This window comes from Stenella coeruleoalba (genome assembly GCF_951394435.1).
Source record: "Stenella coeruleoalba genome assembly, chromosome: 1".
Taxonomy (NCBI): Eukaryota; Metazoa; Chordata; class Mammalia; order Artiodactyla; family Delphinidae; genus Stenella; species Stenella coeruleoalba.
Genome location: NC_137169.1, coordinates 82360818 through 82385387, shown reverse-complemented (window position 1 = coordinate 82385387; position 24570 = coordinate 82360818). Strand labels below are relative to the sequence as shown.

The following is a 24570-nucleotide window of genomic DNA, read 5'->3' as shown; positions in this document are numbered from 1 at the left end:
GGACAAAGGCTTTTAAAATTTCCACTACGTAGTATGTTTGGTATGTGGAAGGGTTCAGGTCAGAGTGTTTGCCCTGTGACTGCCAAAACAGCAAACTAGGACTCTGCATCACAAGTAGGTCCGGTTCCTAGGAGCCTTGGAATAATGCAGCTCCTTCCCTAATTAACATTCTCATGATGTATGCTTAATGAAAAGGTAGAGGGATGTGTTGGATGAACTTGGGCCCTCCCTGCCTGCCCACCCCCATCCCCAGGCCTGTACATTTGCTGGCCAGTAGCAAACTAAGCAAGTAGCCCACTGTTTTCTGAACATGCATTTGGGGGGTGGTAGAGGGAGGGACAAAGAGGGAGAAGGGGCTGGGAGGGCTCATTTACTATGGTGGATGGGGGCAGAAATGCTCCCAAGGACAGCAGCAGAGATCTGCAGTTGGCTTAGGGATTCAACTCCTAGAAGAAAACTGGGAAGTTCACCATAGTGTATGTGTGGGTTTGTGGGGATCAGGGAGGAGATAAACATGCACAGCCTGTAAAAGGAAGAGTCAAATTGCCAGCTGGCAAGGTAGTAAAATAAGGCCCAGTATGGGTGTAACACCTCAGTCCAATCAGTTCTCCTTCAGCTCTACAGAAGACTAAGAGAGATAACAGGGGCTGTTCTGCAGTCAGTTTAAGTTTGGACAATAGGCAGAAATGGAAAATGGAGCCGGGGCAAAAGCCCAGCTCTACTTCTAAGATCAGAACAGGAGTAACCGGCAAGGAAGTGGGGGTAAACAGTGAGGAGGCGGTAGGAATTCTGGCCATTCAATGTGGGAGAGCCCTCTGGTGGCAGGTCCCAGAAGGGCAGGCGTTATGAATTTATGGTTCTCTCCCTAGGGCCATCTTGAGTGAAACCCTCCCACGCTGGAATTGGGCCCTTCCTGTGACACCCAGCAGTTTTCAAGAAATAATAATCTCAAGGGCGTTTACTAGCACATCAAGCACAGGGAAAACATATGTAAAGTTGGCAGTAGAGTAATTCCAGAATATCAGCTCTGCCCTGCTTGCTGGAATGAATACCCATGGATGTACTCCACCAGTACGTGGCTGGTGGAGTCAGTGACTATTGAATCACTGATTGATTTGTTGCTGGGTCAGTTGCCTTCTGAAAGGGCCATACTGATTAGTTACTTTGTGCCTCTTCCTGTGTAACTGGGGTTTGATCCTCCTGGGTAGACAGTGCTTCACTGGCCAGTAGCAAGCTAAGCAAGTAGCCCACTGGGGAGCCCAGTTATTGATCTCACCACCACCAGTTCCCTTTGTCCACCTTCTTGGACTTCAGTGTCAGTTAGCATGTATCTACCTATTCCAGTCACATCCCACATCATCAAGTCTGCAATCCTTTCCTGGGAGACCTTACAAGAAGCTCTACACTGTGTAACATACGTAGTATGGTTTTATTTACACATTTCACTTACAGAGCACTCATCTGGACTAAACGAAAAGCTGCCTGAGATCTTATAAAGAACATCTATACTGTGTAACATACGCAGTACAATTTTATTTACACATTTTACTCACAGAGTTTTCATCTGGGCTAACCAAAAGGCTACAGTCTTGCTCTAAAGAAAAAGTAATCCTTTGGGGCAAAGTGCAATGTATTAAAAGAGTCAAGTCCATTGAGTGCCCGGTGGAGATTTTTTCTGCCTTTCCCTCCACCTGGGCTTTGTTCTCAACGTATTCATTCAACAAACATTTACTCCACCTCCACCAGGTGCAAGGCAATCTACTATTCTGCTTCTCTCCTCTTGCTTTAGTTTTATGATCATCCTGAACCGCTGTTTCCCTATCTTCATGGTGCTGGCCTGGATCTACTCTGTCTCCATGACTGTAAAGAGCATCGTCTTGGAGAAGGAGTTGAGACTGAAGGAGACCTTGAAAAATCAGGGTGTCTCCAACACAGTGATTTGGTGTACCTGGTTCCTGGACAGCTTCTCTATCATGTCGATGAGCATCTGTCTCCTGACGATATTCATCATGGTAAGCCAGATGGAGAAGGTTCAGAAAACCTTGAATAATTTTATTCCTCCCACTCTTCTTCCTGTTAATGAACTTGTGCTTAGATTAGTCATCTGGCCACCAAAGATAGCATGACATGTAGCTGTCTGGCCGTTTCAGCCAGGGTGGAAGACACTCAGAGAGACAGAGTCTTCCCCAAAGAGCCACTGCATCACAGCATCTTCCCTGCTCCCACTTCCTGCCTGGGGAACCACAATCTACATAGATTATCCAACCCCATTACGTGGACTATCTGGAAAAGCTGCTGTTAGCAGAGCCCAGCACAGGGAGACTGTATGTGCAAAGCGTTCTCTCTTTTCAAATACAGAAGAAATGAATCCAAGGAGTGTTTTCTTGGGATTACTTTCCCAACCACCAGCTGGGGTGGGAATGTGGAGAGCCTTTTCAGTGTATTAGGAGAGGAGATCTGGCATGTTTATTAATTACCATCATGGTCACACCATTCATGGCTTGACCAAAGAACATTCTGCTGCCTACAGAATCTCTAAGACCTCTCTGTTTTAAAGGGTGGAATTTGGAGTCCATCCTTTCTCAGTGACAGGAATGTTATAGGCGCAGATAGGATGCATAGGTCCATCCTCTGCAAACTTGCAGCTCCCTTGCAAGTTAGACTTGTAAATAAAACATTATTTCATAACACACTGCTGTGCTTCATGTTTAACTCCTCCACAGTAGATGATCTTTTGTACTTGTTGAATGATGGGACATAAATTTAGGTAACTTTTTATATTTATTTGATGGGATTTAGTATAAGCCTTAGACTTCAAGCTTTGCAATCTTCTGATATAGTGTCATCAAGCTTGTTCTGCCTCTTTACCATGATGATATTAAGAGTTCCTTGCACTAAGCAATATATGTGCTGATGCACAGATTCTGGCTGTGTCCCTTGTTATGCTGGATGATACCTGGTGCCTACCTGATCCAAGAATGTTCCATCACACATCCTGTCCAACCAACACATATCCAGTTAAACCAAATCCTGCCCCTTCTCTTTGCAGTAAAATGTACTAAGTCTGAATGGTTTTAGTTTAAGTGTTGCACTGAGATTCAGTGAGCTGTGGCCTTAGCTAACCCCTGTGCTAGAGCCCTATCAAAACCAATGCTGATGTAGAGGTCAGCCTGCTCAATCTGACCAGACCCAAATGGAGCTTTAAATACACAAAGGGTCCCAGAGTTCCAGAGATGAGGGGAGGAGCTGAGAAACTTATCTTCCTCTAGGGGTCCCTTGTTCCTTCCCATCCTTCAGTCTACTCCTTTCCCCACTACTAAGACATTTTGTGTCCTCAGAATTAAAGGAGTCAAAATGCATGAACAGCTGACTTATGCAAAACTCATAAACATGCACAACATCTTGCAATGGCCCTGAGATTTGTTGCTAATAAGTGGCATTGAGATTTGCCTTCCTAAGAATGGACATTAGGACTTCAAAGCTTTTAGGACGTGAGGTAAAGAATGTTTACTAAGAGTTTCTTGCACAAAGGGGTTTCTCCTTGTGGGAACCAGGACATTGTTCCAGTTTCCAGTGATGGCGGAAACAGAGCTTTCCACAACAAAATAGGATTTTCCTTTGAATGACGCTCTCATCTTTCCCCTGTCGTTCCTTCCCACCTCAACTATGCAGGAAAGAAGCTGGAAGCTGGGACAATGGAAAGGTTCCATTGTTACTCAAGCTGTTAAGAACAAAAAAGAAAAGTGGTCATTAGAAGAAGACAAGGCCAGTGAAATTGTTGGGTCAGCCAAATGACTTTCATATCTGCTTGAAGTCAATGAGAAATTATATAGCCTAGAAGTTTGTAGGACTTTGCTTTGAGCTGAGATAAGAAATTAATTTCATTCTTCTGAGAATAACAATAACCATCTTAAAGTTCTTCCAGCCAAAAGCCACATGTTCAGTCAAGGTCTTGCTTTTATTGAGTTGCATGTGATTAAGGATGAGGAGTGAGCTTCCCAGGGTAATGTGGAGAGCGCTTTCACACAAAATCAGGAACCCTGAGTCTTAACCTTGACTTTTATTTAGATTTCCTCAATGTTTGCTTCTAGTTAAGCATGGCTCTCTTCCACCTCCTTTGCCGTTTGTTTTATTCCATTTTTCAATCTGTTCTGTCAGTGCCTGGCAGGCATGAAAGCATGAATGAAGAAGAAACAGTAGCAGCAGGAGATAAGTGGCACAATTTTTCTACTCAAATCTTACATGCCCATTATATATATTGCTACTTGGTCTCTCTTTTTTACTGAGAGAAACCCAGTGCTTCGGGTCACCACTACCAATTAATCAGAACCAATTCAAGAGGTGAACCGGTTTGTACCTTTATGTTCCCAAGAAAAGAACAAGATGATCTATATGAATTTGGAGTTATGTGCAAAGGGTAAAAATCCTCATAGGAGGATACCTCATAGGTAAAAATCCTATAGGAGGCCTATAGCAAAAGAGAACCAAGAAGGCCTAATAAATTTGAACATCTCAATTTATCCTCTAATGTAACTGGACAGCAGCTCACTTATTAAAAATACCTAGTTTGGTCCTATTTTCTACATAGCCAAAGTGATTGACCCACTAGTTAACATGAAAGATACTGAATATTGCCCACAGGTTCTATGAAATGTATTTGTATGATATTATGGGTCTGGAGGATTAATCCACTTCCAAGTGATGTGGATTAACTACTGATATTTTTAACCTATATCAGAATATAAGTGTTGGGTTGGCCAAAAATTTCGTTTGGGTTTTTCCGTAAGATGTTTTGGAAAAACCCGAACGAAATTTTTGGCCAACCCAATATAAATGATTAAGTTAGCAGGCCAGGCCCCAGGCAAAATGTTAAGGCTTGTTGGATGGTCTCCCACCTCCCTCTTTTGTTCCTCATCTACTCAGTATATCTCAGGAGCTACTGATGCTCCAGGACCCCCTCTGCAGATCTTCCTCCCCTGCTCTAGGCTTATTTCTCTACACTATCCCCTTCCCAAGGATTTCCTTAGTGAACACATAATAATTACTCAGTACTGATAGGTAGCTTAATATGTTACCCACCTGGGGAAAAATGACATAATTAGAACTAAAGGAACTCAACACATTGAGTCTTAAATGTGGAAATTTGGACACCAGCAGCAGGCTGATGGGAGAGATCCCTCTGGGGCAGAGGGCTTCTGAAAGCCCCAGAATCACAGCACAGAGGTCACTCCTGAGAGGGCTGGTACCCCTGGATGTGGGTGGAAGTTACTGACTCAAGTGGTCTCTTTCGTTTCAGCATGGAAGGATCCTGCATTATAGCAATCCATTCATCCTCTTCCTATTCCTGTTGGCTTTCTCCACTGCTACAATCATGCAGTGCTTCCTGCTCAGCACCTTCTTCTCCAGGGCCAGCCTGGCAGCAGCCTGTAGTGGTGTCATCTACTTCACCCTCTACCTGCCACACATTCTCTGCTTTGCTTGGCAGGACCGGATGACGGCCGACCTGAAGCTGGCTGTGGTAAGGGACCCTGGGCTTACACCTAGAATATGATGCATTCCAGCTGAGGGGTATGTAGCGGTCTGAGAGGACCGGCTCGCCCTTTGAGGGGATCCACTTTGCCTTTTGGCACAAAGGAGCACAAGGTTTGAAGGCACAGGTACAGAAGAGGGAGCATTCTTCACCCTGAGCAACCTAAGAGTTCCTCCTCGCCAAATCTGCATAATTAGTCTGCCCTGGGGAGTAATTGAAAACCAATTCAGCTCATGGGTCCCTTTGTGTATCCATAAGAGGAGGACAACTGGGCCCATTTCACTCAGGTTTTTTTTCCTAACATTTGAGAAGATTCATAAGGGAGGGAGCTTGCCCCCTAACTATTCTGTCCAGAAAGATGTTTCCGTAAATTAAAAGTTTTTGTTTGTCTCCAAAAGAATTTGAATCAGAGCAGCTCTACAGTGTCTCTGTCATGTTCTACCAGTGCACTCACAGAGGGGTGCCGAAATGAGCCAGTCAGGCCCTCTTGCCAAGAGAGGTCTCTGGAAATTGACTCTGGATTGCCTGAGAGACCTCTTCACAATGCCCAAACAACACTGTCTTTTTCTCTAATTGTTTTCAAATGATCTATTTACACCCTCTCATTAACCAGGCTAAATAGCTTCTAAGCCCTATAGGGTGAAAATTTCCTTGTCCTCCAGAATCTCCCTATCCGTACTTCTTTGTACAATGCAGTTGAGAAAGGACTACCACCGGCTTCTCATTGGGGAAAATCTAAGTCAAACTTGTTCTCACGACTCAAGCTTATGTGGCTCTAGTGTTGCCAGGGCATCTGCCTTTTATTTCTCATGTTAAATAAGAATTAATTGCTGTCATTTATGGCACCCAATTTTCCAACATGATCACAAAGGGCAAGAAATCCTTATGATTCAGCCTGTAGGCAGAGCTGGGCTATCTTGGTATACTGCATAGACAGTTGGTACTTTGAAGCCACAACTAGTTTCTTGTGTGTGGGTCTGCCAGGAAGCTATAGTTCTGGAAGCTCTGTGGACCAGGGCTGGGCTGAGATTTTTTTTAATGGTTTTTGTGAACATATAGCTAGAGAATCCCTTCCTTCTTCAGAGAGACACTCTGAACACCACCGTGGGTCCTTCAAACTAGAGGTAGGTCACCCAGCAGAGCAAGTGGGAATAACTCATCCCTCTGCATGTGCTTATGTGCTTTCTGCCGTGCCATGGACCACCTGTGGGGATGTGGCTGGGGAACTTCCTCTTCAGACTTCCTTCTGTATGCCACCTGTGCAGTTACTTGGGCTCTCCAAGGAGAACCTAAGAAAATGATTGTCCCCAGTCTGGAGACAGGAAAAGGTGACAGTCAATGTAACCTGAGGGCTTTTTGGCTGACAGAGTTCAGGAGGTCATGAGACCATCCCCTCCCTAGCCCTCTAGCTTTCCCTAGAACACTGATGACTTTATGGACACTTCTAATGGGATTCTCACAAAGCAGCTCAAGTAAGCTTCTTTGTTCTACCAAAAACTGTAAGATCTTAAGAAAGAGGTAGGAAGAAGGGGGGAAAGTTAGGAAGATAAACATGAAGACCTTTGGTCCTTTGCTGTGTTATGCTATGTGGTTTTGTCTTCTCCTGTACACTACTGTGTTCCATTGGACAGGTGAGAGGTGGCCCAGTGAGTATTGGGTGGGGGTCCCTGAGGCCTGAAAGGTATTCCCAGAATTATATTCCTGTAGGAAGACTGCCTTACGCACTCCCTGGGGTGGTCTTACACCTGGATACAACATGGGTCCTCTTTTGGCCCTCCTTCCTACCTTGTAGATTCTGTTGGGTTGGGTAAAAGACCCTCTGCTCATCTTTCATGCCCTTTTTACCCCACTGCAGAGCCTGCTGTCTCCTGTGGCATTTGGGTTTGGTACTGAGTACCTGGCTCGCTTTGAAGAGCAAGGCCTGGGGCTACAGTGGAACAATATTGGGAATAGTCCCGTGGAAGGGGATGAATTCAGTTTTCTGATGTCCATGAAGATGATGCTTATTGATGCTGTTCTGTATGGCTTGCTTGCCTGGTATCTTGACCAGGTGTTTCCAGGTAAGTGTCCCCCTCCACAGGGTAAAGGTAATTAGGTTCTTCAGATCCCCAGCCTCCCCTTTTCATCTAGTTTAAATCTTATTCCAGTATCCCATGCTTTTGGATTGGAAGAATTAATATTGCTAAAATGGCCATACTTCCCAAAGCAATATACAGATTTAATGTGATCCCTATCAAATTACCCATGATATTTTTCACAGAACTAGAACAAATAATCCTAAAATTTATATGGAACCATAAAAGACTCAGAATTGCCAAAGCAATCCTGAGGAAAAAGAACAAAGCTGGAAGCATAACCCTCCCAGACTTCAGACAATACCACAAAGCTACAGTAATCAAAACAGCATGGTACTGGTGCAAAAACAGACATATGGATCAATGGAACAGAATAGAGAGCCCAGAAATAAAACCACATACTTACAGCCAAGTAATCTTTGACAAAGGAGGCAAGAATATACAATGTAGAAAAGACAGTCTCTTCAGCAAGTAGTTTTGGGAAAGCTGTAGAGCCACATGTGGAGTTAGAACACACTCTCACACTATATACAAAAATAAACTCAAAATGACTTAAAGACTTAAATATAAGACATGATAACATAAAACTTCTAGAAAAGGATGTAGGCAAAACATTCTCTGACATGATAAACCATAGCAATGTTTTCTTAGGTTAGTCTCCCAAGGCAAAAGAAATAAAAGCAAAAACAAACAAATGGGACCTAATCAAACTTATTAGCTTTTGCACAGCAAAGGAAACCATAAACAAAACAAAAAGACAACCTACAGACTGGGAGAAGATGTTTACAAACAATGCAACTGGCAAGGGATTAACTTCCAAACCATACAAACAGGTCGTACAACTCAGTAACAAGAAACAACAACCCAATAAAAAAATGGACAGAAGACCTAAATAGACGTTTATCCAAAGAAGACATACAGATGGCTAATAGGCACATGAAAATATGCTCAACATTGCTAATTATTAGAGAAATGAAAATCAAAACTGCAATGAGGTACCAGTGAGAATGGCCATCATTAAACAGTCTATAAATAAAAATGCTGGAGAGGGTGTGGAGAAAAGAGAACCCTCCTACACTGTTGGTAGGAATGTAAATTTATATAGCCACTATGGACAACAGTATGGAGGTTCCTTAAGAAACTAAAAATAAAGTTGCCATATAATCCAGCAATCCCATTCCTGGGCATATATCTGGAGAAAAATATACTTTGAAAAGATACATGCACCCCAATATTCAAAGCGGCACTATTTACAGTAGCCAAGGCATGGAAGCAACCTACATTTCCATCAACAAATGAATGGATAAAGAAGATGTGGTACGTATATACAGTGGAATAATACTCAGCCATAAAAAAGAAGAAAATAATGCCATTTGCAGTGACATGGATGGACCTAGAGATTGTCATACTGAGTGAAATAAGTCAGACAAAGACAAATATCATATGATATTGCTTATATGTGGAATCTTAAAAAAATGGTACAAATGAACTTATTTACAAAACAAAAATAGACTTACAGACATAGAAAACAAACTTATGATACCAGAAGTGATAACAGGGTGGGGTGGGGAGAGAGAAATTAGGAGTTTGAGGTTAACGTATACACAATACTATGTGTAAAATGGATAAACAACAAAGACCTACTGTATAGCACAGGGAAGTATAGACAGTATCTTATAATAACCTATAATGGAAAAGAATCTAAAAAAGTATATATATATATATATGTGCGTGTGTGTGTGTGTGTGTATGTATGTATGTACACACACATATATAGCTGAATCACTTTGCTGTTCACCAGAAACTAACTCAACATTCTATATCAACTATACTTCAGTTTTCAAAAAAATCTTATTCTTTCTAAGGTCTTTCAACTTGGACTGTCAGAACCCGCATTTGAAACTTAAGTCCAGGAACTAAAAATCCATCAGTGAATGCTGTTGGCTCGACTTTAGAAACAGATTTAGAATCTGATCCCTTGTCACCAACTCTATACAACCTTCCCAGTCCAAGCCTCCTTCTTCTGTCATCATCTCCTACCAGTCTGTTTTCCACACTGTGTTCAGAGAGATCCTTTCAGAATCTAGGTCAGATGGTGTCAACCCTCTGTTCAAATTCTTCAGAAGATGGCAGTGTAGGGAGATCCTGAACTCATCTCCCCTCATAGACAAGTGAGTCTACAGCTACATATGGAACAATTTCCTCTTTAAAAAAAACCTAAAGTCTAGCTGAGTGATGGCTACACATAGGCAAAGGAGAAGAAAAACACATCAAAGTGGGTAGGAGAGTCTAGGTCACAATCCCACCATAAGCTTGGCACAGTGACCCACAACCAGGAGGGATCTCAGAACCCAAAGCTTCTCCATGAGGAACAAAGTATTCAAACCCCACATCAGGCATCCCGACTTTTAAAACATGCACTTGAGATATGAGCCCCCAAAACATCTAATTTTGAAAACCAACAGGGCTCACATCCTGAGACCCACAAGATGGTAGCAATCTAAGAAATGCCACTTAAAGGGCGTATGTGCTCAGACTCACCTGTCCAGGGCCCAGCTTAGAGGCAGCTGATTGAGTCCAGGCTTAAAGTGAAGGAGACTCACCTATTTATACTAAAGTGTTAGCCTGAGGGGCAGGCATCTAATTTAACACACACATCTGGTAGCCTGCTGGAACACTCTCTGTGGACAAAGACTGGAGGGCACCATCTCTGTGCTCTCCCTTTGCTTGCTCCAGAACACCAGTGTCTCCTGGACAGAAGCCTTTACACATATCTCATGCCCTGATTTTTGTGGCTGCCTCTAAGGAGATACCTCTTCATCTCCTCGCTCTGAAAGCTTGTGTTCCTGGTCACTTGGGACTGTAATAATTGGTGTCACCCAGAAAGGAGCTCATACCCCTATCTGGTGACCTGGTTTTTGTGACTGCTGCCAGGGGACACCTTTATATCTCCTGACTCTGGTGGCCAGTGGGGCTTATGCTAGTGGATCCCACAGGACTGTAATCAATGAAGAAAGAGTTCTTAAACAGCTGTCACCACCAGGGCACAGTAAGAGGCAACAGACTCAGGAGCTAAGTCTTTCTGTGAAGAAGGCCTATTAGCTAATCCTCACGATTGTGTCCTAAGGGATAGGTTTCTAATTAAACATGCATCTCGGGGTTAACTGTAACCCTTTCCAGTCCTCGGAGTGTGGGCACTATCTTTGTGCTCTCCCTTTGCCATGCTCCAGAGTGTCAGTGTCTCCTGGAAGGGATCTTTACATGCATGTGGCACCTGATTTTTGCAGCTGACATCCAGAGGACATCCCTTGATTGCCTGACTCTGAGGCTGGAGTAGCTTGGGTTCTTGGGTTCCATGGACTGTGGCAATCAGAAGGATGGTTCTTGGCAAGCTACCACCCACAGGGCACTGCACAGACAGTGGACTGAGGAATACACACCAATCTTTCTGTGAGGGGCTGCTTTGCTTGTCCTGGATCTTTGGACTGAGGGGAAGGCTTCAGGTTTGGCACATATTTAGTGGCCTACAGAGCAGCTCTCAAGGAACGCAGGCTGTGGATGCCATCTTGGCACTCTCACACTGCTCTACTCCAGCTCACCAGTATCTCCCAGAAAGGAGTTTATGCACTTGTCTGGAGCCTGGATTTTTGTGATTGCCACCCAGGGGCACCTCCAGATCATCTGGCTCTGGTGACCAGTGAGACTTAAGTTTGTGGCCCCTTAGGACTGTATACATTTGAATACTTATAAAAGCTGCTGCCCAAGGGTCTGGCTTCCAATCACCTGGCATCTAGGTGCTGCTGTCCTCCCCTTTGAGACACTGACAGGTCTTAGTACATCCTCAACTACCAGGAGCTATTAAAAATATAATAGGTTGCTTGGACAAACACAGAGGTTTGAGGGACAACTAGAGCTGGGGTAGGGCTGAACAAAAAGTTTCATCTCCTACATCAAGCCACTCCTTCAAGACAGGGAGAAGTGATTGTTTCATTTACTGTATAGAAGCCAACACAGAGAGTCAAGCAAAATGAAGAAACAGAGAGATATGTTACAAATGAAAAAACAAGATAAAACTTAAGAAAAAAAAACTTAATGAAATGGAGATAAAAATTTACGTGATAGAAGTTCAAAGTAATGTTCATAAAGCTGCTCACCCAAACTGAGGAGGAATAGATGGACAAGGCAAGAACTTCAACAAAGAGATGGAAAATATAAGAAGGTACCAAATAGAAGTCACAGAGCTGAAGAATGCAATAACTAACTGAAAAATACTCTAGAGGGGCTCAACAAAAGACCAGATGAAGCAGAAGAAAGGATAAGTCAACTGAAAGACAAGGCAATGGAACTCACTCAATTGGAGTAGCAAAAAGAAAAAAGAATTTTAAAAATGTGAAGATAGCTTAAAGGACTTATAGGATAATATCAAACAGACCAACACTTACATTATAGGCCTCCCAGAAGGAGAAGAGAGAAAGGGACAGAAATCTTATTTGAAGAAATAATGGCTGAAAACTTCCCTAACTTGGGGAAGGAAATAGTCATTCAGATCCAGGAAGCCCAGAGAGTTCCAAAACAGATGAACCCAAAGAGACCCACACCAAGACACTTTATAATTAAAATGTCAAAGGCTAAAGACAAGGAGAGAATATTAAAAGGAGCAAGAGAAAATCAACTTGTCATGTACAAGGGAGCCCCTGTAAGACCATCAGCGGATTTTTCAGCACGAACTTTGCAGGCTAGAAGGGAGTAGCACAATATATTCAAAGTGCTATAAGAAAACAAAACAAAACAAAAAAACTTCCAGCCAGAAGTCCTCTCTGGCAAAGTTACTATTCAGACTTGAAGGAGAGAGAAAGCATTTTCCACAAGCAAAAGCTAAAGGAGTTCATCATCACTAAACTGGCCTTATAAGAAATGTTAAAGGGACTCCTTTAAGCTGAAAAGGAGGGATGCTAATTAGTAACATGTGAAAGAATAAATATCACTGGAAAAGTAAATATATAGTAAAGGTAGTAGATGAACTACTTATAAAACTAGTAGGAAGGTTAAAAGACAAAAGTAGTAAAAATAACTGATTACAATAATTTGTTAAGGGATACACAGAGGAAAAGATGTAAAACGTGACATCAAAAACATAAAATGTGGAGGGGAGGGTAAAAATGTTGAGCTTCAGAATGGGATCAACTTAAGTTGTTATCAACTTAAACTGTTACAGGTATAAGTTTTTACGTGTAAGCTTCATGGTAACTACAAAAATCTATAATGAGTACATAAAAGAGAAAGACAAATGAATCTAACTAGGCATACCACTGAAGAAAGTTCTCAAACCACTAAGAGAATAAAAGAAGAAGAAAGGAACAGAGAGGAGCTACAAAAACAGCAAAAACAATTAACAGAATGGCAATAAGCACATTCCTACCAATAATTACTTTAAATGTAAATGACTAAATTGTTCAATCAAAAGACATAGAGTAACTGAATGGATAAAGAAAAACAACAACAAGACCCATTTATATGCTGCCTACAACAGACACAATTTAGATATAAAGACAAACAAAGACTGAAAATGAAGGGATGGGAAAAAATATTCCTTGGAAATGGAAACCCAAAGTAGCTATTCTTATATCAGACAAATAGACTTCAAAACAAAGACTGTAATAGGAGATGAAGGAAGGCATTACATCATGATAAAGGGGTCAATCCAACAAGAGGGTATAACATTTGTAAATATTTATGCACCCAACATAGAAGCACTAAATATGTAAAGCAAATATTAACAGACCTAAAAGGAGAAATAGACAGAAATATAATAGTAGTGGATTTTAATATCCCACTTACATCAATGGATAGACCATCCAGATGGAAAAGCAATAAAGAAACATTGGCCTTAAACAACATGTTAGACCAGATGGACTTAACAGATACTTACAGAACATTCCATCTAAAAGCAACAGAATAAACATTTTTCTGAAGAGTACATGGAACATTTCTGACATAGGTCATATGTTAGGCCACAAAACAAGTCTTAAGTTTAAGAGGGTTTAAATCGTATTAAGCAGCTTTTCTGATCACAGTGGTATGAAACTAGAAATTAATTATACAAAGAAAACTGGAAAATTAATGAACATATGAAGATTAAACAACATGCTAAAATAACCAATGGGTCAAAGAAGAAATCAGATTAATAAAAAAAAATACCTTGTGACAAATAAAAAATGGAAATGTTACATACCAAAATTTATGGAATGCAGCAAAAGCAGTTCTAAGAGGGAAGTTCATAGCAATAAGTGCCTACCTCAAGAAACAAGAAAAGTCTCAAATAGACAACCTGACTTTACACCTCAAGAAGCTAGAAAAAGAAGAAAAATAGAAGCCCAAAGTAGAAGGAAGGAAACAACAAAGCTTAGAGCAGAAATAAATGAAATGACTAAAAAGACAATAGGAAAGAGCTGGTTCTTTGAAAGGATAAAATTGACAAAACTTTAGTTAGACTCACCAAGAAAAAAAAGAAAGAAGACTCTTCCAGACACAATTTGCGAGGCCAACGTTACCCTGACAGCAAAACCAAACACCACAAGAAAAGAGAACTACAGGCCAGTATCCCTGATGAACAAAGATGGAAAAATCCTCAATAAACATTAGAAAATCAGATTCAGTAATACATTAAAAGGATCATAACGCATGATCAAGTGGCATTTAATCCAGGGATACAAGAATGGTTCAATGTCCACATATCAATCAATGTGATAGACCACATTAACAAAACAAAACATAAAAATCATATGATCATCTCAATAGATGCAGAAAAAGCACTTGACAAAATTCAGCATCCATTTATGATAAAATCTGTAAGCAAAGTGGGTACATAGAGAACATATCTCAACATAATAAAGGCCATGTATGACAGCCCCACAGCTAACATCATACTCAACAGTGAAAAGCTGAAAAGCTTTTCCTCTAAGATCAAGAACAAGACAAGGATGCCCACTCGCCATTTCTATTCAGCATAGTATTGGAAGTGCTAGCCACAGCAATCAGACAAAAAAAGAAATAAAAGGCATCCAAATTGGGAAGGAAGTACAACTGTAACATTTGTAGATGACATTATTTTATATGTAGAAAACCCTAAAGACTCCATCAAAAAAACTGTTAGAACTAATTTAAAAATTCAGTAAAATTGCAGAATACAAATTCCACGCACAAAAATCTCTTGCATTTCTTCACACTAATAATGAACTATTATGAATAACAAAAGGCATTCCTATTACTCAGGAAACTCCAATGGTTTTAGGAGCTCTGTGCCACGAAATGAGGACAAACACCAAGTATTATTTTGTATTCCACCACACACCTCAACATATCTTGTTTTGACCTTGGGCAGATGCTTCAAACTCAGCGTGCCTTAATTTCCTTATTGACAAGAATCGTAATACTACCTATCCCCTTGTGTTGTTTTGAAGATTAAATTATTTAGCACATAGAAAGCACTTACAGTTATGTCTGACACAGAAAGAGCATTCAACAAATGTTAGTGATTATCATCATTATTATTATTATCTGGTAACTGTTGAAAAGGGGTATGCTTGGGACTTCACTGGTGGCACAGTGGTTAAGAATCTGCCTGCCAAAGCAAGGGACATGGGTTTGATCCCTGGTCCGGGAATATCCCACATGCCGTGGAGCAACTAAGCCCATGCGCCACAACTACTGAGCCTGCGCTCTAGAGCCCATGCTCTGCAGCAAGAGAAGCCACTGCAACGAGAAGCTTGCACACCGCAACAAAGAGTAGCCCCTGCTCACGGCAACTAGAGAAAGCCCGCACGCAGCAACGAGACCCAACGCAGCCAAAGATAAATAAATAAATAAATTTATATTTCAAAAAATAACAATAAAATAGAATAAGAATATGTGAAAAAAAAGGGGGGTATGCTTAGATTCTTTTTTCTTAGAAAACTAATGTCAGCCAAGATCATTAGTCTTAGTGTTGCCAGTTTCACCCCCAAAACATGACCTTTTGAATTAAAACATATTAGAAGAAGTAGTCTTGGAGGAAGCATGTGGATAGCCACGTAATGCTTATGAGCTATAAATATCTACAGTTACAATCTGAGGTTCGGGTAGATAAATTCTAGATCCTACACAACTGTGGTAAGGTGGAGCTACTTAGGCTTTTTCTCTTCATTTGCCTGTCTATTTTTAGGGGACTATGGAACCCCACTTCCTTGGTACTTCCTTCTACAAGAGTCTTATTGGCAAGGTGGTGAAGGTAAGTTATTTTTAATTTTTTAATTAAAAAAAGTAAAACAAATGTTTGAACTTAGCTCCTTTGGCTCTGCGTGGAATGTGTGTGCATTGTAGAGGTGGCTCTTACGTGAAGTGTGAGATTCCTGATTGGTTAGCTGTCTGCTGAGGGCTCTGCTCCTTGGTGTAGCATCACAGCCTCTGGGAGCCCATATTTTGTGAGTCACTGGGCCAGGGTGATGGCTGAGCATTGATAAACCCTTGAGTCCTGGTCGTGCCCAGTAGATTAAAGCACACCCTTAAAAGAAGGCCAGACCACTTCAGGGTGCAAATAAGTTTTGCAACTTCTCAGTTCAAAGCAAACAGATCCAGAGAATCATAGAGGAATCTTTACATTCATCTTCTGCTGCCTCCCCTCATCTGCTTTTTTATTCCTCTCTACTTTTTCAAATATAAATGAATTTATTTTCCCAAAGGAAGGGCCCATCTGGAGGCTGGGGCAGAGCTGTAATCTTCAAGGCAAATACTCCCAGATTCTCTTAGTATTGGTCTTTCCTCTGGTTGGGAAAGAGGGTTAAAAGGACATTTGCCCAGAATGCATCCTAGATAAAATTTACCTTTCCTCCTGAATAGGATGGGAGGCCAAAGGAGAGTTCTAGAATTGGGGGGAAACCACAGACTCTTGTGAGGTATGAGGAGGCAGAGAAATTCCAGAGCTGAGAGCTGGGGACTCCCCTGGAGCTAGGAGTTTCTGGAAGCAAAGGAAATGCTTTCCAATCTGTTTGTTCCTCACCTGCCTGCTCTTTACTTTGTACTATTGGGCCTGGGCCAGGATTTATCCTTTAAGCACTAAGATAGATGTTTGTTTTCTCTAGGCGATTAGCCTAGGACCTTTAAAAGTTTTGGGGTGGGGGGGGGTTGCCTTTTTTTTAATGGTTCGAACAAACAGCACTTCAACAGCTCAGTTTGTTTGTTTTTTCCATTATGTTGTCTTGTCTGTCTTTCTTGTCTATCTATAAACTTTTAAATTTCCACTGTAATAAAATTATAACCCATCATAAATGGGAATTTTCAACACAGAAGTCTGTTCCTGGAATGTTTCTAATTTCAATGAATATCAGGACTTGTGGGCATTTTTTCCCCTCTATAATCTCAGCAGATACGCTGCCTCTAAAAAAAAAAAAAAGAAAAGAGAAATCTTAAGATAAATGTGCTCCTTCAAAAATGAGTCATGCTTTTGCCAACAGAGACCAAATGTTTTTCACCTGTCTCACAGGCTAGACGGAAATAGATTCCTAAATTTCTCTAAAATTAGAAAAGAGGTGAGTTTTTCCACCGAAACCCCTCCTTTCACAGATGAAGACATGGAACCCAAGAGATAGCCAGTGTCTTACCCAGTTCCCATTATTCACTTGGGACAAAATCTGGAACTGGGACATACATTTCCTGGCAAGGAACTCACTCCAGTGACTAGAAGAATATCTCCCCCTGCTATTTTATTATTACACATTAGTGCAGTATGATAGCTAGTAAAGAGATCAAAGGAACTGTGGGCAGTAGATTTAAAGTCCTTCAGAAAACAGAAGTACTGGAGGGGGTGGGTCCCTGACCACCAGGCCCATTACTTGCCACTCCACCACACAGCCTGCAAATGTACAGGCAGCGGTGTGGACAGAGAGGCCCTGGTGGGCTGCCGCATTGAAAAATCCACCCTGCTCATGTATGTGCCCTTGAGGCCAGAGCCTTTAGATGCTTGGCGACAATGGTTTCCTCCTGCCCCTGCTTTCTTCTCTGGCCGGCTTGCTTTTCTGCTTCTCTTCCGCTTTCAGGATGTCCTGATATCCTTTTAAACCAAATGCCAAGTTTACAAAAAGTGCCTCTTTGGGAGTGTGGGGGGGAGGTAGGTGTATGTGTGAGTGTGAGAACGTTTGTGTGTTTACACCGCAATTCACAATTTGTGCAAGCCTGTACGTCAACCAGACTCAACTCTGGTATTAATCTCCAAATACATGAATGCCCATAAAAGTAGATTCCTCAAGTAAACGATGTCTCGGTCTGGCTGCCCATCATATCAGCTTGAACGGACTTTACTCAAGGTTCATCATGACTTTGACATGTTTTGGATTGGAGTGAAAAATTGTTAACGAGCTAAAGAAAATTAACCCATTTCAAAGTTAATTTTTTGTTAATTTTTTTTTTTTTTTTTTTAATCACAATGTCTGACATTGTGGGCTCCTCCTGGCATTTTAAGAGGATGTGTGAAACTCCTGTTACAAAACTCCCTCTGGGCTCAGCGAAGGTTGCCAAATCAGCCAGCTGGGAGGCCCTTCCAGCCACTGCCGGAACTTCACAGTCCCGCAGGTCAGAGGTTGGCAAAGCCTTGCTCGGGGCTTGTCCTGGGAATGCCAGCTTGGCCTTCTGAGGGAGCTGTGTTTTCCAGCTATGGTAGGAAACTCTGCTCCGCCTTCTTTTCCCCTCCTTTCCTGCCTTTCCTGATTCTCATGTCTCACCAGGAGAGTAACAGTGGCTTCTGGTTGGTGCAGGGTGTTCAACCAGAGAAGAAAGGGCCTTGGAAAAGACGGAACCCGTAACAGAGGAAATGGAGGACCCAGAACACCCAGCAGGAATAAATGGTAAAGACCTCAATAAAGAATGCAGAACAGAGGCAAGGAAAAGGCTCAGAACACTGCACAGAGCCAGAGTAAAACACCTCGTGACTGGGGTGAAATGGAACCCAGGAAACTGACTGTCTCTGTTGACAAGGGTTAAACCTAATACCTTCTCAAGGGTCCAGCTGCACATGTGCGGAATGAATGGTCCAGCCAGACATGAACGCATATTTCCTGGAGAAAGCAAATCCAAAGTATGTGGTGTGTTTGTGCCCTTGTTAGGCAAACCCCAAGTGAATTGCACAAATGTGCTGACTTCCGAGGATTTAGCAAGAACAATAACTTGGGTCACTAGGTCTTAAAGCGGATATGAGCTATAAGGAAAGACAAAAATAAATGCTCCTGTGCACAGGGGGAAAGAGTCTAAAGGAGCTGACTACATTTCATTCGTGGTTTACAAATCTAGAAGTCCATTCATTCAAGCCATCAAAAGCCTTTCCTGACCGTGGAAGTTACCTAATAATTCCTCAACCCATGGACTAAGTTTGCAAGTGTTCCCCTGGCCTTTGCCTCCCTTACCTTCCCTCTTGAACCAGTTCTATACTTCCCCCCGCACCATGTTCTCTATTCTTTAAGCATATGAATTTCTCTGTGGATACTAAATGCTGTTGCTATCCTTACCCTGGGTTTAGAGAAGCAGCATGGCCTCTGGACTTCACCTGATGTTGCATGAGAGGGTCCAGCCTCCATGCCTCTGGTCCATCCCAGGTGCCATTTCGCAAAGCTGAGGTCAGAGACCTGTGGCTCCTGTGGTTTCCAGTCAGCAGAACTTGTGGGAAGACCCTTCTCCCAGAGTGTAATTCCAAGACCAAAATCAGGGGATTGGGGGCTGGTCCCACCTCAGTTTTAGGCGAGACCAGGAGGCACAGAGAGAAGAAGCAACGGGATTTTTTTTTTGGCAGGGGAGTAAGTGCTCAGAACTACAATATTAAGATGACAAATTAAGTGACGCTGTATAGAGTGAACTAAAGCAGGGAGAGACTGGAGGACAGGCAGAAGTGAACACCAAGTGGACCTCACACCGTAGGGGGGTGTGGAAGTCGAAAAGTGGAGGGACAGAGTTTGAGGGAAAAGAGTGAAGAAGAGTGGACTGTCCCACCCTAACTGGAGAAACTCTGGAGTTCTGAGGAGCAAGAATTCAGTTTCAGTCATAGTTGGCTCAAAGATGTGAGCCAAGGTGACCAGGAGAACGGCAGCTCCAAGAATGAACATAGGACAGTCTGAAGGAAAATGTTGTTTGGGGAAGAAAATGAGGAGCCTGAGCTGTTACAAGAAACCCATGAGGAAATGCCCAGCAGACTATCCGAAATGAGGACCTGGGATTGAAGGCTGAGCTTAGGGCTAACTCTCCATACAGACAGTGCGTGCTGTCTGGGTTTGAATCCCAGGTCTGCCACTCATAAGCCATGAGACCTTGATTGGACTCTTCATGTCTCTTGTGTCTTAGGTGTCCTCAGTAATAGAAATGGGCACAATAATATCTATTCCCCTAGGGCTGTAGTAAGGGTGAAATGAGGAAATCCATATAAGACACTTGAAATAATGCCTGGCACAGAGTAACCTTTCAATAAATGTTGGCCACTATTATTACCATTATTACTCTGTAGTCATCCTTACAAAGGTCATAGCTAAAGACATGGGGGCAGAAGACAATAGTCTGAAGAAAGAACCTTGGGAAATGTGTACACTAAGGCATTGTTAACATCATGTTCATTTTTTCCAACAAGACTGCTTCTTTGAACGTGAGCTCCCAGGCTTGGTTCCTGGGGTGTGTGTGAAGAATCTGGTAAAGATTTTTGAGCACCATGGCAGGCCAGCTGTGGACCGTCTTAACATTACCTTCTATGAAAACCAGATCACCGCGTTTCTCGGTCACAATGGAGCAGGGAAAACCACGACCTTGTGAGTCTCTAGTCGTTTTCTGGCTCTCTTCTTCCTCTTTTAGCTTCAGTCTATTCTTTCCCATTGAGTTTTAGTGACAAAAATGTGCCAATATTTGTGTCCCAGGAAGGTGTTAAGTACAATGCAGTTTTCAAAGCTTATTCTCATATATTGTTTTATTTGATCCTCACATGAAATTGGAGACAGGTGGAGTAGTAAGTTTATTGCCCCCTTTGTGCCAGGGAAGTGGACATCCAGAGAGCTGAAGTGACTTTCCCAAGGTCACCAAGTTGTAATGGTTCCCTGGGGGCAAGAGCCAGATCCTCCCAAAATTGTCTCTTGTCTTTGATGCTGCGAGCCGGCCTCCCTACCCCCAGCCTCCCCAGCTTTGCCGTCATGATGGTGGTGATAAAGTCGTGGCCACCACCATCACATGCCCTCTGTCTGTAGAGCGCTATTTACTTTCAGAGAGCATCCCTTTTCCTACCTATGAGGGTTGGTGGTAGTTCTGGAGAAAGTTAAAAGGGGCTGTGGGGTAACTGCCTGGCAACTGAAAACTAAGTTCAGGGAAGATGAAGGCTCTGCATGGACTCCTCAGGTCAGGAAGCTCCCCTCACTTTTCTAAGGGCCCTGAGTGTCATCTGCTGCGAAGGAGAACAGGGCCAGCTAAGGTTTCCCGAGGAGCAGCAGGGCAGGGAACCCATATGAACGCAGTTGTCAGGTCCTTTGGCTTCTTAGAGAGCCCCAGGAAGGAACAGCTGTGTACACCCTGCATTGGAATGTTCTCTGAGGGCGGTTCAGTGTGAATGGAATGTGGGGCTGGTGCCATTATACTTGGTTCTGTTTCCCTCTAGTGGTCGATCAACAGGCCAGTTCAGAGAGCCTGAGATTGTATCTGGCTCAGGGACAGAGCTGGGAGGGTTAGCTGATTTCTCTCCTGTATGGTCAGAGAGCCCCAAGCCCTGTCAGGACCCCAAAGGCAAACACATTACTTCATGAATGTGAAATGCAATGTCCCCTGGTGGCAAGAACACAACGTTCAATAGAAGTAATATAATATTTTTGAGTCTTCCTTTATTCTGGCATTGTTCTAAGTGCTTTACAGGTATTAACTATATTTAATCCTCCCAAAAAAACCCCATGAGGTGGGCGTCGTCATTTCCCATTTTACAAAATAAATCAACATTACTATTGGGCTTTTTATTATTTTGGATCCAAAATTATTGTGATAATTCCCAGGCCTGGGTTCAATCAGTTAATCAACAAATACACGTTGAACGCTTCGGCTTCTCAATAAGACCTTGCCTTTCGTAATGGTGACATCAGGCAAAACTTGGACCCATGGGCTGGATACCTTTAACTGAGCCCCCTACAGCGCCAGGAGCTGTGATGGCTGAGTTGGGGAGGGATCTCCAGCTGCAAGTGAGCATTCTACAGCTGGGAATCAGTGTACACCCATCAGTGCTTGCTTGAAAGAACTAGGAAATAAGTGAAGCAGAGAAGGAAGGCAGATGTGCTCATCCTCCTAGGGGCCTGGACGTACACACTGGTGCTAAGCCCCGTACAGGAAACTGTTGGTTCCTGCAGCTGATGATGGTTGGGGTTTAACTGAGGGTCAGAATCACCGACCCTGGGGTGGAGGCTGCTATCCCAAGGCCTTCCTAAAGGCCAGCCTTTCAACCACTGACTCCTGCGTTTGGCAGGTCCATCCTGACGGGTCTGTTGCCACCGACATCCGGGACTGTGCTCATTAGGGGAAAGGACATTGAAACCAGCCTGGATGCTATCCGGCAGAGCCTTGGCATGTGTCCACAGCACAACATCCTGTTCCACCAGTAAGTAGAACAGGAACTGAGACCCTCCCCATGCCCTAACCTCACCTTGCCCTCCAACAACATGTTCTCTAGAGTGCAGCCGAGGGATGCCAGCTCTGGAGGCAGGAGGCAGTACTCTGCTTTGGCTTCCCCCACCTTCGGGGTCCTTTGTCCTGCTTGCAACGAGACATGCATGTGACTGTGCCTCTGGCACTCAGAGCTGAGCTCTTCCTGCTCAGAAGAGTGGTGCTGCCTTCTCTCTGTCAGGGGGGCTGGTCCCGGGGCCCCTTGCTCAGTACTTGCCCAGAAGTCTGGTCCCTTTCAGGGACCAGAGAGGAGACCATCGCTCCTTTTTTCCTCTTCAGCCAGGCATTAAAAACTGACTTTTGAGGAAGCTTTTCAGTTGCTTTTTTTCCCAAACTTTTATTTCTTATCTAAAAAGTTATATACAGTCATTGAAGGAAAGAAGGAGGGAAGACGGGAAGGAAGGAAATATAGATTAAAACAAAAAATAAAAGTCACCTGTAATTTCACCAGCCATAGAAAACCACTGTTAACACCTTGATATATAATTTTTCTCTTATACATGTATAGATATACATATATACTTTAAAATTATAAAGGAGAATAAAACTCTGCATACCATTTTGTAACCTGTTTTTTTAAATGTGATTGCTTTTTTAAACCTAAGATATCATGAACATCTTTTCGTGCTATTACATATTCTTCTATGCAATAAGTTTTAATGTGTACATACTATTCCGTTGTATAATGTGCTATTTCAGCTGTCTTAGATATTTTGGCAGGGTTGGTATTTTGTTTCATTTTTCTATTATAAACAACACCATGATGAACATCATGATTGCTAAATCTTTGTGCTCATCTTTAATTATTTCTATGAGGTAAATTGCTAGAAGTGGAATTGCTGAGCACATTGCCTTTCTCATTGCCCCGTCCCTATAGTCTCACAGTGGCTGAACACATCCTATTCTACGCGCAGCTGAAAGGGAGGTCCTGGGAGGAGGCCCAGCTGGAGATGGAAGCCATGCTGGAGGACACAGGCCTCCACCACAAGAGGAACGAAGAAGCGCAGGATCTCTCAGGTGCTTGGTGTTGGGAAAAGACAGCGCTTCAGATGGCATATCCATGGTTTCCCAGCGCACAGGGCCTTGTGCATCTGCCTGTGTGCATGTATGTGTATGTGTGTATATTCTTAGGCCTATAACAGGAGAGCTCCTAAGGGTTGGAACATTCTATAAAGTTATTCTGACCATCTAAGACCAACCCACCTCTGGATTATTTCCCACATGAAGCACTATCTTGCAGCAGCCTGGGCTGTATTTGCTCTGATGTTTATGTGTTTGAACTCAAAGGTGAGAACAGTCTTCAAATGGTCTGACCCTAGGAGGCAGGGATTTTCTTTCCTGCATTACGAGGCCTGTGCCACTAGAGTTTTGAACACTGTGTGAATATCTCAGGAGGCAGCATCAAGCTGCTGCTGGATCTAAGGTGCCTTCCTTATGAGGTCAGCCCTGGGCCCTTCTCTTCCAATTGTCCACAGCTCCCGTGACCCTGCCGCCTTGTACCTCTAGGTGGCATGCAGAGGAAGCTGTCCGTTGCCATTGCCTTCGTGGGAGATGCCAAGGTGGTGGTTCTGGATGAGCCCACCTCTGGGGTGGATCCCTACTCGAGGCGCTCCATCTGGGACCTGCTCCTGAAATACCGCTCAGGTAATGGCCACTGTGCCTCGCCGGTGCTCTCACTGAGGCTTTATGGGTGCTCTCCACTCTCTCACACCTAGGATTTTGTAAGGGCTACAGCTGTACTCAGACGGGGCTTTATCACTGGCTTGGGGGAGTCTATAAGTTCTAGATGAAGCTTCCTGAGATATTTTGCACAAGTACAAGCAGGGAGTTACTGATGAAGCAGCCTACTTCCCAAAATGCTCTAGAAAGTTCTCTCGACCTGCAGCCCTTCTGTCTGAAACAATGGGAGCAGCTCTAGTGAAATTCCCCCTTGGAAACCAGGTGTGAGGGCAGTGAGCCTGTGTTCAGTGCTGCAGAGGACTGCTGCAGATGGAGATGTCTCAAAGTGTGACATTTCCTCCTCTGTCGTGGCACGTGCAACCAGAGGTACAGATGCAGAAGAGACAGCAAGCAGAGCTAGCGTCCGTAAAAGTGGTGGTGTGGTTCAATCCTGCGGTCGATTTGCCTTCCTGGAATCCTCATTACCATTTTCTTTCAATGACATCTCCAGCTAGTATCAGAGTGTGTGTGTGTGTGTGTGTGTGTTCTTTGCAAAGATGATAAATGCAGTGCTTAATGACCCAGAGAATACACATATAGAACTCAGAAGATGCT

The 24570-nt window shown here is 43.1% G+C and overlaps 1 protein-coding gene across 7 annotated transcripts in view; it reads left to right on the top strand.

The window, feature by feature from the left end:
• The window catches only part of ABCA4 (ATP binding cassette subfamily A member 4), a 184966-nt gene that overhangs the window by 92204 nt on the left and 68192 nt on the right, over positions 1–24570 (top strand). For all 7 annotated transcript variants that reach the window (XR_013827457.1, XM_079915774.1, XM_079915775.1 and 4 more), the window contains 9 exons: positions 1790–2012; positions 5297–5518; positions 7386–7590; positions 15806–15871; positions 18390–18479; positions 20243–20417; positions 22100–22231; positions 23174–23313; positions 23803–23940. Coding sequence is in view for 6 of the 7 variants with exons in the window: in XM_079915774.1 (XP_079771900.1) it covers positions 1790–2012; positions 5297–5518; positions 7386–7590; positions 15806–15871; positions 18390–18479; positions 20243–20417; positions 22100–22231; positions 23174–23313; positions 23803–23940 (1391 nt within the window). In the remaining variant the exon portion in view is untranslated. The remainder of the gene's footprint in view (positions 1–1789; positions 2013–5296; positions 5519–7385; positions 7591–15805; positions 15872–18389; positions 18480–20242; positions 20418–22099; positions 22232–23173; positions 23314–23802; positions 23941–24570) is intronic.